Source organism: Girardinichthys multiradiatus, chromosome 3 (genome assembly GCF_021462225.1).
Source record: "Girardinichthys multiradiatus isolate DD_20200921_A chromosome 3, DD_fGirMul_XY1, whole genome shotgun sequence".
NCBI classification, from domain to species: Eukaryota; Metazoa; Chordata; class Actinopteri; order Cyprinodontiformes; family Goodeidae; genus Girardinichthys; species Girardinichthys multiradiatus.
This window is the reverse complement of record NC_061796.1, coordinates 29,698,201-29,712,819: the sequence shown is the minus strand read 5'-3', so window position 1 is coordinate 29,712,819 and position 14,619 is coordinate 29,698,201. Positions and strand designations below refer to the sequence as shown.

At 41.9% G+C, this 14,619-nt stretch overlaps 1 protein-coding gene across 1 annotated transcript; it reads left to right on the top strand.

The window, feature by feature from the left end:
- The first annotated feature begins 142 nt into the window (after positions 1-142).
- Positions 143-14,419, top strand: grwd1 (glutamate-rich WD repeat containing 1). The gene is made up of 7 exons (XM_047361048.1): positions 143-939; positions 1,047-1,164; positions 6,717-6,879; positions 6,960-7,170; positions 10,887-11,032; positions 11,560-11,751; positions 13,860-14,419. The coding sequence occupies exons 1-7, from the start codon at positions 714-716 to the stop codon at positions 14,166-14,168; spliced, it is 1,365 nt and encodes a 454-aa protein (XP_047217004.1). The 5' UTR covers positions 143-713; the 3' UTR covers positions 14,169-14,419.
- The last annotated feature ends 200 nt before the right edge of the window (positions 14,420-14,619 follow it).

Genomic DNA, 14,619 nt, shown 5'->3' with positions numbered 1-14,619 from the left:
CTTGCCTCTGCTTGCACACACACTCAGACATCTAATCTGCACCATTTTCTTCCTCACCCTTAAAGTGCGTTTCCTAGCTGTCACCAAGGCAGCACCATGTTTTGCATGTTCATTGTTTACCTTGAATTTATGTCATGATCCATGAGGAGAAAAACATATTTGGACAAATGGGGATAGAAGTACTTAAATTTTAAACTGTGAACTACTTTTGATGGAGCCTGCCTGCGTCTTTGTATGTTTTCCAGTCAGCTGCATAAATATTTAAGATGTCTCCTTGTCTGGGATGCTGGGATAAATCCTGGTTTCCAGTCTGTGACAGGGGTACTAATGCCAGAGTGGCGGAGGTTTCATAATTCCTCTAAATAGGTCTAATAGTGATTCACTGAAAGAGCTTGTCCTGGGTGGGTCACAGCATGCAAGATCAAGCCAGTGATAAGCATACATGTAATGGGGGCTTTTTGAGAGATCAGGTGACAATGCACAGCAAAGTCAACAGGCTGGCGTTATATTTTCATGAGAAATCTTTGAAAGGCTTTTCTTTCCTGGCAGCCGGGACCCAAGAGCCAAAGAGGACAGCTGAATTCCCGTAAACAGGGTGGGAGAGAGAGAGAAAAGGGGGAGAGAGGGAGGCGAGGCACAGGAGGAGGAGGGAAAGAAGGGAGTGGGCGTTCAGACCACGTGGCCGCTTCACACACCGGAAGTAACCTTCCAAGATGTCTGCGCCCGATGAGCACGCGCTGAACCGCGGAGACGAGGGCGAGATGGAGGAAGCGGAGGAAGCGGGCAGGGAGGAGGAGGAGGAGGATGAAGGGGTAGAAATGGAAGAGGAAGGAGAGGCGGAGAAGATGGTGTACGTCCCCGGGATCGAGCCGTTTCGGCCCGGAGAGAAACTGGAGATGGACCGCTCCGCGTACCGCATGTACCACGAGTGTCAAACAGGCGAGTTCAGGCCCGGCCTGTTGAATGTTCTGCTTCTGCTGGAGTTAATCTGATTGAGCTTCATCCTGGATCTAAATGTTTTAAGTTTGACTGTGGTTGTCGTTCAGGTGCTCCCTGTCTGAGCTTCGACGTGGTGAAGGATGGAGACGGAGACGGGAGGCAGCAGTTCCCCCTGTCCATGCTGCTGTGTGCGGGTACGCAGGCTGAAACAGCTCTGAAAAACAGGTACAGCGCAAACATCTCCGCAAGGCACACAGTGTTACCGCACATTCATTTAGATTTTGGTTTTCAGATTGTTATTCTTGCACATCTGTGTTAGAAACTAATCAAATAACACACAACGAGTACATAAAACACATGGGTGCCAGGGATTGATTTGTGGGTTTAGGGTGGTTTTCTTTCTCTTAAACTGAGATTGGGACAATGCATCCCCAGGGCCAAATATAACGCCATGCAAACCCCTTAAAGTTTTTCACATGAATCCGTGTCACAACCACACATTTCAGTGTGTTTTATATGATAGGGCAACACAAAATACAGGTCCTTCTCAAAATATTAGCATATTGTGATAAAGTAAATTATTTTCCATAATGTCATGATGAAAATTTAACTTTCATATATTTTAGATTCATTGCACACTAACTGAAATATTTCAGGTCTTTTATTGTCTTAATACGGATGATTTTGGCATACAGCTCATGAAAACCCAAAATTCCTATCTCACAAAATTAGCATATCCTTAAAAGGGTCTCTAAACGAGCTATGAACCTAATCATCTGAATCAACGAGTTAACTCTAAACACCTGCAAAAGATTCCTGAGGCCTTTAAAACTCCCAGCCTGGTTCATCACTCAAAACCCCAATCATGGGTAAGACTGCCGACCTGACTGCTGTCCAGAAGGCCACTATTGACACCCTCAAGCAAGAGGGTAAGACACAGAAAGAAATTTCTGAACGAAAAGGCTGTTCCCAGAGTGCTGTATCAAGGCACCTCAGTGGGAAGTCTGTGGGAAGGAAAAAGTGTGGCAGAAAACGCTGCACAACGAGAAGAGGTGACCGGACCCTGAGGAAGATTGTGGAGAAGGGCCGATTCCAGACCTTGGGGGACCTGCGGAAGCAGTGGACTGAGTCTGGAGTAGAAACATCCAGTGCCACCGTGCACAGGCGTGTGCAGGAAATGGGCTACAGGTGCCGCATTCCCCAGACCTGGGCTACAGAGAAGCAGCACTGGACTGTTGCTCAGTGGTCCAAAGTACTTTTTTCGGATGAAAGCAAATTCTGCATGTCATTTGGAAATCAAGGTGCCAGAGTCTGGAGGAAGACTGGGGAGAAGGAAATGCCAAAATGCCAGAAGTCCAGTGTCAAGTACCCACAGTCAGTGATGGTCTGGGGTGCCTTGTCAGCTGCTGGTGTTGGTCCACTGTGTTTTATCAAGGGCAGGGTCAATGCAGCTAGCTATCAGGAGATTTTGGAGCACTTCATGCTTCCATCTGCTGAAAAGCTTTATGGAGATGAACATTTCATTTTTCAGCACGACCTGGCACCTGCTCACAGTGCCAAAACCACTGGTAAATGGTTTACTGACCATGGTATCACTGTGCTCAATTGGCCTGCCAACTCTCCTGACCTGAACCCCATAGAGAATCTGTGGGATATTGTGAAGAGAACGTTGAGAGACTCAAGACCCAACACTCTGGATGAGCTAAAGGCCGCTATCGAAGCATCCTGGGCCTCCATAAGACCTCAGCAGTGCCACAGGCTGATTGCCTCCATGCCACGCCGCATTGAAGCAGTCATTTCTGCAAAAGGATTCCCGACCAAGTATTGAGTGCATAACTGTACATGATTATTTGAAGGTTGACGTTTTTTGTATTAAAAACACTTTTCTTTTATTGGTCGGATGAAATATGCTAATTTTGTGAGATAGGAATTTTGGGTTTTCATGAGCTGTATGCCACAATCATCCAGATTAAGACAATAAAAGACCTGAAATATTTCAGTTAGTGTGCAATTAATCTAAAATATATGAATGTTAAATTTTCATCATTACATTATAGAAAATAATGAACTTTATCACAATATGCTAATATTTTGAGAAGGACCTGTAGTTCAAATGTGTGATGTGGAATAAATGCTATATTTTGTTAACCTATTTTTTACAAATAGGTGTCCTTCACTGGTATTCAGATTCCTTTGGGATAGGACTTTGTGGAGCAAACCTTTACTGCAGTCATAGCTGCAAGCCCTTTGGGGTTTGTCTGTTACAGCTTTCCACATTTAGAGACTGGACATAGCATTTATAGTAGTTAAATGCAAAAAATATATACATTTTGCATTTAAGATGAAAACCCTTCTTCGCCTGTAAATATCTTCTATCCAGAACTCAAGTGGCACAGCTTTAGCGTCATCTGGTCCAAATTCTGTAAAAAAAAAATTATTTTAAGCACCTTTTGCTATTCCATTATTAATCAATTAATTGAAAAAATAGTCAACAGGTTAATCGATTAGCAAAATAATCGTTAGTTGCAGCCCTACACAGCATTAGGCTGCCACCGCCCTGCTTCTCTTGCTGTGTTCAGGATTATGTGCAGGATTATTTACTAATGCAGGAGAAATCAGTGTGAAAACCTTTTGTAATGTCTGATAGAGGGGGATTTTTTTTCATTTTCACATCATCACTGATCGATAACAATTCTAGCCAGTATTTGGACCTCAATAGTGAGGTTCGCGGCACAAATGACTAGAAGAAAAAACAAATATTTGTCTTAACACTTGTGATTGTTTTTTCCTGTGAAAGGGAGAGTGGGAAAAGAAGGCCTTGAGAGAGAACAGAAATGTTACATCTGCACATATTTTGAGCTGATGTGAGGCAGCTGTTCTGATACAGCCTTGTTCCTATGCTGGGACATAAATATAGCAGATGATTCTCTGTTTTAATACCATTTGATGGAAATATGAGACCCCTGTAGTTGTTTAGTTAACTTCGTGTAAACATTTGTCTTCTGTTTAACAGAACTGGTTGTAGAATTAGTTCTGCATGCACAGAACTGATTACGTTTGTTTAGACTCCAAGTCAGGTGTTTACGCAATTCTTAGACAGTTTGAAGATAAATCCATAAAACTGTCAAATGTTCAGAAATGCACACCGGCAGACTTTCACCAGATTTCCTGAAGTTTGATGTGTTTCTGTTTGTCGTTTTTCTGAAGCCTCGTTTTTCTTTTACTTGTCCCACCGCAACCACAAACTTGAGTTGGTTTTATTAAGATATTATGTGATAGACCACATATAAGTATGCATTTTTATATACATACTGTGTATGTTCAGGTCAGAAGTTACTTAATTCTTCTTTATTCTTCTTGTTCTAATAACTAATACCAATAATGAATGTAAATTATTGATCTTACTAAGTAATTATCAAGGCCGTTAATTCTTCATAACAAATTTTCCACTTTGCAGCTTGTTTTGGAAGATGTTGGATATTTTGTATTTTTCACATCAAGGGAAAAATGCCCGTAAAGAATTTTAATAAATTAAATTATGGTAAACTTAAAATCTGTGTTTAGGTATGTGAAAAGATTCAATGTGTTGATAGTGAAACAAAAATTAAATGTAATATATATTCATCAAACTTTATTGAGAGGGACCGTTTTTACCCTCAGGGTTATAGTTTCACACAATTTTAAAGGTGTCTCGAGTGTTATTCTCAGTAATCTTCACAGTGTATTTGTGTTCACCCCCTTTATTCTGTAACTCTAAAATAAAATCCAATTTGTTGTCCTTCGAAGTCACCTAATTATTAAGTTGAGTCAACCTGTGTGTTTTTGAACCTCAGTAAAATCCTCCCAGTGAACCAACACTTTCGGTGAAGCGCTGAACGTTTGCTCTTGGCTCTCTCTGTTGTTGTGTAACGTTTTTATTACAGCATCTACAGGTCCTTCTCAAAATATTAGCATATTGTGATAAAGTTAATTATTTTCCATAATGTAATGATGAAAATTTAACATTCATATATTTTAGATTCATTGCACACTAACTGAAATATTTCAGGTCTTTTATTGTCTTAATACGGATGATTTTGGCATACAGCTCATGAAAACCCAAAATTCCTATCTCACAAAATTAGCATATTTAATCCGACCAATAAAAGAAAAGTGTTTTTAATACAAAAAACGTCAACCTTCAAATAATCATGTACAGTTATGCACTCAATACTTGGTCGGGAATCCTTTTGCAGAAATGACTGCTTCAATGTGGGGTGGCATGGAGGCAATCAGCCTGTGGCCCTGCTGAGGTCTTATGGAGGCCCAGGATGCTTCGATAGCGGCCTTTAGCTCATCCAGAGTGTTGGGTCTTGAGTCTCTCAACGTTCTCTTCACAATATCCCACAGATTCTCTATGGGGTTCAGGTCAGGAGAGTTGGCAGGCCAATTGAGCACAGTGATACCATGGTCAGTAAACCATTTACCAGTGGTTTTGGCACTGTGAGCAGGTGCCAGGTCGTGCTGAAAAATGAAATCTTCATCTCCATAAAGCTTTTCAGCAGATGGAAGCATGAAGTGCTCCAAAATCTCCTGATAGCTCGCTGCATTGACCCTGCCCTTGATAAAACACAGTGGACCAACACCAGCAGCTGACACGGCACCCCAGACCATCACTGACTGTGGGTACTTGACACTGGACTTCTGGCATTTTGGCATTTCCTTCTCCCCAGTCTTCCTCCAGACTCTGGCACCTTGATTTCCGAATGACATGCAGAATTTGCTTTCATCCGAAAAAAGTACTTTGGACCACTGAGCAACAGTCCAGTGCTGCTTCTCTGTAGCCCAGGTCTGGGGAATGCGGCACCTGTAGCCCATTTCCTGCACACGCCTGTGCACGGTGGCTCTGGATGTTTCTACTCCAGACTCAGTCCACTGCTTCCGCAGGTCCCCTAAGGTCTGGAATCGGCCCTTCTCCACAATCTTCCTCAGGGTCCGGTCACCTCTTCTCGTTGTGCAGCGTTTTCTGCCACACTTTTTCCTTCCCACAGACTTCCCACTGAGGTGCCTTGATACAGCACTCTGGGAACAGCCTATTCGTTCAGAAATTTCTTTCTGTGTCTTACCCTCTTGCTTGAGGGTGTCAATAGTGGCCTTCTGGACAGCAGTCAGGTCGGCAGTCTTACCCATGATTGGGGTTTTGAGTGATGAACCAGGCTGGGAGTTTTAAAGGCCTCAGGAATCTTTTGCAGGTGTTTAGAGTTAACTCGTTGATTCAGATGATTAGGTTCATAGCTCATTTAGAGACCCTTTTAATGATATGCTAATTTTGTGAGATAGGAATTTTGGGTTTTCATGAGCTGTATGCCAAAATCATCCGTATTAAGACAATAAAAGACCTGAAATATTTCAGTTAGTGTGCAATGAATCTAAAATATATGAATGTTAAATTTTCATCATGACATTATGGAAAATAATGAACTTTATCACAATATGCTAATATTTTGAGAAGGACCTGTACATCAGATATGGACTCTGAATCAGGGTGATGAAAACATTTAATACAACCAGATAAAGCCACAGATAACAGTACATTTGTTTGTAGTGAGCAGATGCCAGTTTAATTCTCATGGGAACCACAGAGTTGCTTTCAGTTAAAGATTTACCCGTCCGTCAGGATTTAGCAGAAAATTTGTCAGCGCTGGAATTCAAATCAAGAGTCTGTTGGACGGTGATGGAGGTTTTCACTTTCGCTCCTACTTGTTTAAGTTTTGGCAAATATGTTCAACCTGTTGCAGACTGCTTGTGATGCGCATGCACAACCTTCATGGAACGGAGAAGGACAACGAAGAGGAGGAAAGCAGTGATGAGGAAAGCGATGAAGACGAGGAGGAAGAGGATAAGAAACCGCAGCTGGAGCTGGCCATGATGCCTCACTATGGAGGGATCAACAGAGTTAGAGTATGTTTTTTGTTTTTATATATAATAATAAACAAATAAACCATAATCTTTAATAACTAATTCATCTCTTGAATTTCCAGGTGACCTGTTGTGGGGAGCTCTCACTGGCTGCTGTGTGGTCGGACAAGGGACAGGTGGAGGTATTCGACATTCGACCTCAGCTGCATGCTGTCCACAGTTCTGCTGCCATGGCGACATTCGTCCAGCAGCAGAAGGAAGCTACTGCGCTGTTCAGTTTTTCAGGACACATGAGTGAAGGCTTCGCCATTGATTGGTCCCCTAAAGTCCCCGGTGAGTGAGTCTTCCTCCTGCAAGTAGGCTGTAGGCCAAAAATAACAATGGCTTTCAGCATAATGTCAGCTAGAGTGAAAGGATAATCCCAAAATATTTAATACCGTTTTCAATACGGTTAGAACCAGAACTGATGAGTGAAGATGAATAATTTTATTTAAACTGCTTCCATTGTTATCTCAGGTGCTCCTACATTATACAAAAATTAAGCACATCAATAGGAATTTTGATTAACTTCGGTTTTTTACCAATATAATATTATTTCACAAATTATATACAACACAACCTGACCCCTGTCATAAGAGACCAAAAATAAATGGGGGAAAAATACACCAGGGTTGGTAAAAATACGTAAACTGAAAGACTTGTACATACCTGAATTGTTTCACATTTACATTTAAGTGGTTTTTGTGGCTCGTGTAAAACACCGTTGAGCTGGATGTCTCGCCATGATCCTAAGCAGAAGGAAAACAGGGGACCGAATCCAAGTCTGACTTCAGTGTGTAAGGAACGTTAAAAAAAACAAGAGGGGAAAAGTAGAACAGAAAAGGCTCCTTTTCAGTTGAGTTGGAAGGTCAGAGAGTTAAACATAGATGGGATTTATAATGAACAAGGGTATCGCTAAAACTCAAGATGTAAAAAGGTCAGGTAAGGTCCTCAGATCTTTTTAAATTTGTTCCTTTGATTCTTAATAGAACAGTTGAGTATAAACCAACACAAAGTACAGGTCCTTCTCAAAATATTAGCATATTGTGATAAAGTTCATTATTTTCCATAATGTCATGATGAAAATGTAACATTCCTATATTTTAGATTCATTGCACACTAACTGAAATATTTCAGGTCTTTTATTGTCTTAATACGGATAATTTTGGCATACAGCTCATGAAAACCCAAAATTCCTATCTCACAAAATTAGCATATTTCATCCGACCAATAAAAGAAAAGTGTTTTTAATACAAAAAACGTCAACCTTCAAATAATCATGTACAGTTATGCACTCAATACTTGGTCGGGAATCCTTTTGCAGAAATGACTGCTTCAATGCGGCGTGGCATGGAGGCAATCAGCCTGTGGCACTGCTGAGGTCTTATGGAGGCCCAGGATGCTTCGATAGCGGCCTTTAGCTCATCCAGAGTGTTGGGTCTTGAGTCTCTCAACGTTCTCTTCACAATATCCCACAGATTCTCTATGGGGTTCAGGTCAGGAGAGTTGGCAGGCCAATTGAGCACAGTGATACCATGGTCAGTAAACCATTTACCAGTGGTTTTGGCACTGTGAGCAGGTGCCAGGTCGTGCTGAAAAATGAAATGTTCATCTCCATAAAGCTTTTCAGCAGATGGAAGCATGAAGTGCTCCAAAATCTCCTGATAGCTAGCTGCATTGACCCTGCCCTTGATAAAACACAGTGGACCAACACCAGCAGCTGACACGGCACCCCAGACCATCACTGACTGTGGGTACTTGACACTGGACTTCTGGCATTTTGGCATTTCCTTCTCCCCAGTCTTCCTCCAGACTCTGGCACCTTGATTTCCGAATGACATGCAGAATTTGCTTTCATCCGAAAAAAGTACTTTGGACCACTGAGCAACAGTCCAGTGCTGCTTCTCTGTAGCCCAGGTCAGGCGCTTCTGCCGCTGTTTCTGGTTCAAACGTGGCTTGACCTGGGGAATGCGGCACCTGTAGTCCATTTCCTGCACATGCCTGTGCACGGTGGCTCTGGATGTTTCTACTCCAGACTCAGTCCACTGCTTCCGCAGGTCCCCCAAGGTCTGGAATCGGCCCTTCTCCACAATCTTCCTCAGGGTCCGGTCACCTCTTCTCGTTGTGCAGCGTTTTCTGCCACACTTTTTCCTTCCCACAGACTTCCCACTGAGGTGCCTTGATACAGCACTCTGGGAACAGCCTATTCGTTCAGAAATTTCTTTCTGTGTCTTACCCTCTTGCTTGAGGGTGTCAATAGTGGCCTTCTGGACAGCAGTCAGGTCGGCAGTCTTACCCATGATTGGGGTTTTGAGTGATGAACCAGGCTGGGAGTTTTAAAGGCCTCAGGAATCTTTTGCAGGTGTTTAGAGTTAACTTGTTGATTCAGATGATTAGGTTCATAGCTCGTTTAGAGACCCTTTTAATGATATGCTAATTTTGTGAGATAGGAATTTTGGGTTTTCATGAGCTGTATGCCAAAATCATCCGTATTAAGACAATAAAAGACCTGAAATATTTCAGTTAGTGTGCAATGAATCTAAAATATATGAATGTTAAATTTTCATCATGACATTATGGAAAATAATAAACTTTATCACAATATGCTAATATTTTGAGAAGGACCTGTAGCTAATAATTCAAATGGCTTTCTTTCAACCATGACTTTCTTGCCACTTCTATAAAGGGCAGATCTAATGAGTGCAGGTCTAATGGTTGTCCTGTTTACTGATTCTTCCACCTGAGCTGTGGATCTCTGCAGTTCCTGCAGAGTTAACATGGGCCTCCTGTCTGCGTCTCCTATTAACGCTATCCTTGCTCCGCCTGTCACTAAGTGAGCAGTCGTGTCTTGATACGTTTTGATAATCTTTCTGCTTTCCAATGATGGACTGAACAGTTCTCTATGGGATGTTCAAAATGTAAGATGGTGTTTTATAATCCAGCTCTGCTTTAAACTCCACCACTTCATCCCTGACCTGTCTGCTGTGTTCCTTGGTCCAATGTTCTCTAACAAACCTCTGAGGCCAGGAACAAAAGCTTTATATGGGTAACTGGTTACACTGGATTTTATTTTGGGGAATCAGAGTAAAGGTGGGTGAATACAAAACCATGCCACACTTTTCAGACCTCACACGCTTTTCCTTCTACTACAGAATTATGTTAGTCTATCTAATCATATTCCAGTAAAAAACACAGAAGTTTGTTGATCTTTTAGGCTGACTATCCAAGTCGAGATTTGTGCAGTTTCTGATCAGCATATAATTTACCAAACCTAGACAGAAAAAACATTAAATGGGAATATTTGTTTTTATTTCAATGTGATTCCAGTGGGACCTCTGCAGAGTTATCTTTCTGGATGCTTATGTCTCTGAAATTTGTATTTAGGGGTTGCTTTGTATCAATTGCAGCACATAATAATAAACAGACACTGACCAAAGTGCTGACCTTCAGTTAAAGCTCAAGCAGTCCATCTTAGACGCCCTTGAGAGCGAAATCTTAGCTGCTTACAGCTTGACCGGCTTAATTGATAATGTAATAACATCAGTTTAATAACTTTCTGTAACGGAGATAATTTAAGTGAAATCTGCTTTCTTTTGTTTTTATCTCTTAATGTCTGGTCTACAATCAATGACAAATCTAATCGACAGAATAGGATCGAAAAGAAATCCTTCTCAGCAAAGTAGGCAGCAAACATGATATAATATCCCGCTAGAACCAAATTAAACATTTAGTCGGGTCCAAACGATTTTAAATAAATTAGTTGGTTTGTCCAAATGTTTTTGTGTGATGCTGTTTGTTGCACTTGAAAGATCTTGAGAACCTAACCTGATTTCATTAACGAATCAAACTGGAACACAGGAGTTTTGTCCTTATGACCAGATATGCATCAGGATGGAGGAACATTTATCCTAAAGCCTAATATTTTATCTAGTAAGTCATCGCTTTAAAAAGAAAAGTATCGAAAAAGAAAGTCTCCATTTTTGATGGATTCGCTGCATTTCCCTCACCAGGTCGTCTCGTCAGCGGCGACTGCAGGAAGAACATCCACGTGTGGGAGCCACGTGAGGGTGGGACCTCGTGGCAGATAGACCAGAGACCTTTCAGCTCCCACAGCAAGTCTGTGGAGGATCTGCAGTGGTCGCCCACGGAAGCCACAGTATGTACAATAATAATGACACCGTGGGTCACACTCACAGTGGCGGATGTCTCTTGTGGTCATCGTCTTTTCTCTTTCACCTCCACTTAGACAAGCTGAGCGAAAGCTTTAGTTTGTGAAGAGTAGGTTACATAGGCTTTGATTAGAGGTGCGTTAATGACATCATATCGAGCTCAACGGCTCCTCTGTGCTCGGTTGGTGTCTGGTTGTGGGAAATTAAATCAAAACAGGGTGTGTCGTGTGAAGTGATTGAAGGGATGAAAATATGTTTATTGTAAAGGAACACCTGGTAAAGCTGGAATCATGTCGCAACAGATGGTTGCAGCTATAATCGAAATAGTCCCCAAACTAGTTTGAGGTATGGGAGTCAGCAGTCTGCAAATTGAGGCTGGCTTAGGTTTTTTTTGTCAAAAAGGAAACAAAAACAGGATTTGGTTTGTTTCAGGCCTCATTTATATTGATTGTGATCCAGTGTTGAGGTAGAAGGGTTCAGTTAAAACAGTTTAAATGTTTTCTTTCTCCTTTAGGTTTTTGCATCTTGCTCTGTTGATCAGTCCATCCGTATCTGGGATATCCGCTCCCCGCCCAGCTCGATGCTCTCTGCCGATGAAGCTCATTCGTCAGACGTCAATGTAATCAGCTGGAACAAGAGCGAGCCGTTCCTGCTTTCAGGAGGGGACGATGGACTCCTTAAGGTTTGGGACCTGCGACAGTTTAAGGTAGGAACCAAGAGCAATTTATCTAGACAGGTCGCTGAATAGAGATCCTCAATGGATTAGAATATTATTGAAAAGTTAATTTGCTTTAAAATGTCAGTTCACGAAGTAAAACTCATATATTCCACAGCGTCATTCCTGCAGACCGATTATATTTGAAGTGTTTCTGTTACTTCTGAAGATCCAGTCTTACAGCTCATAGAATTCAAAATTCTCAGACAATTAGAACATTACCCAAGACCAATAAAGGGTTTTTAATACAGAGATGTCAGCTTACTGAAAAGCATGTCCATGCACTGGGCCTCCTTTTGCATGAAATGCAGCGTGGCATAGAGGTGATCAGCCTGTGGTTCTGCTGAGGTTTAATGGAAACCAAGGTTGCTTTTATAGCGGACTTCAGGTCATCTGCATTGTTGGGTCTGGTGCCTCTCATCTTCCTCTTGACCATCCACTGTAGATCCTCTATGGAGTTCATGCCAGGCCAGTTTGCTGACCAATCAAGCCCAGTAACACATGCTTCACACTGGACCTCAAGCATCATGCAATATGTGCCTCCCTACTCTTCCTCCAGACTCTGAAACCTTGACTTCCAAATTAAATGCTAATTTTACTTTAATCTGAAAAAAGGACTTGGGACCAAGGGGCAACAGTCCAGTTTCTCCTTAGGCCTGAAAATTCAATTCAGTTTATTTATATAACGCCAATTCACAACACGTCGTCTCAACGCACTTCACAACAGTCAGGTACATACATTCCAATTAATCGTAACCATTGAACAGTGCAGTCAGATTCAGTTATTTATTCAAATTGGATAAAAAGTTTTTCTCTTTGAGGAAACCCAGCAGATTGCATCCAGTCAGTGACTTGCAGCATTTACTCCTCCCGGATGAGCATGTAGAGACAGTGGACAGTCACTGGCGTTGACTTTGCAGCAATCCCTCATACTGAGCATGCATGTAGCGACAGTGGAGAGGAAAAACTCTCTTTTAACAGGAAGAAACCTCCAGCAGAACCAGGCTCAGCTGCCACGACCGACTGGGGGTTTGAGAGAACAGAGCAGAGACACAAAAAGAACACAGAAGCACTGATCCGGGAGTACTTTCTATGGGAAGGAAAAGTAAATGTTAATGGATGTAGCTCCTTTAGTCGTTTCACCTAGAAAGAAAGAACAGATAAACTCTGAGCCAGTTTTCAAGGTTAGAGTCTGAAAGAAAGCACATAGAGTTAGTCACAGTAGAAGCTCAGTCAATCGCCATGTCTAGGAGAGAGAAAGGGTTAAACACTGAAAGACAGGTCCATGTGGATCATCGGTAGAGGGTGAGCATTAAAAGAGGCTTCTGATTCCGGCTTGGCTTTGCCCAAAGTATGTGACCATTGTAGCCCATGTCGTTGATAAATCTGTGTGGTGGCTCTTCAATAGGCTTATCCCTGAAGCTTGCCCACCTTTTTCTGCCTCACTTTTTCCTTCCACTAAACTTTCCATTAATACACCACTTTGGGAACACTTAGCTTCTTAAGCAATTATATTTTTTTGTTTTTGACTGTCTGCTGGACAACTGTCAGTGGGATTAGCATGCCCTTTAAATACCTTTTCTGTAATAAAGAAAATGTTTAGAGAAACTGAATTTTGAGGTTTTCACTAGCTGTGTGAGCCTTAATCAAAACCATGACTCTGTCAATCTCATTTTTTTAATTGAATTACTGACATAAATCAGCTTTTCAATCATTTTCTAACTTACTCAGATGCCTACATGTGAGACAATTCCTGCTGGGACCTCAGTAAATCTCCATCACTGCAACACGAAAAACAGCGTTTATAGGTTTCTATGTTACAACATCAGATTATCTGCTGCCCTGTTATTTAGCCAGCGTCAACTAACCACAGACATTTGTTCCGTCTTATGTTTGTTACACATAAGTACAACAATGGCTACACTGGTAATTAAATCCTTCCTTTCAATCCATGTGGAAAGACACTAAGCTTTGGTTCCAAGAGTTGAATAGGATCATTAATGCTGCCACAAAAAAGTTAGCATACAGATGACCAAATCTGAGTATCAACAAGTATAAAACGGTCGACCCACCCCTTAACTGTGCTCTTCAACCTCCAGACGGGTCGTCCAGTGGCCAACTTCAAGCAGCACTGCGGCCCCATCACATCCGTGGAGTGGAGCCCCATGGACTCCAGCGTGTTCGCTGCCTCCGGGGCGGACGACGTCATCAGCCAGTGGGATCTGTCCGTGGAGTCGTGCGACGTGGGTGCGAGGGTGGAGGGGGTGAAGGACCTGCCCCCTCAGCTGCTCTTCCTGCACCAGGGTCAGTCGGAGATCAAAGAGATCCACTGGCACCCACAGATGCCAGGCGTGATGATCTCCACAGCTCTGTCAGGGTTTAATGTGTTCAGGACTATATCTGTGTAGTGTTTGTGTGTGTATGTGTGTGTGTGTGTGTGTGTGTTTTGCATTTCATCATAAACATGTATGTGAACGTGTAATGAGAGGTGAGGAGCTTGTAATAATGTACATAACCTGCCTTTGTAAGCAATAACTCTTCTTTCTGACATTTATTGGTAGAGAAAGGCGTGACATACATTTTCTGTATGTTTTACAGAGGTGCAAACTATTTTAGGCATTTCCTGCTACATGCTTAAAATAAACTATTTAAATTCTGATTTAATCTGCTTTGTTTCCTGATTTTACATCTAAAAGAAAGAAATTCATGCAGAAACTTACTTTATTGTGTAATAAGATAAGAAGATATTAATCAATCTGCACCATCAGGGACCGGTATAATCTAGCAGTAAAATACTTTATATGGATTTTAGTGCACAGACCAACACAAAGTAGTTTATATGTTCTGAAGTTTTTTTTT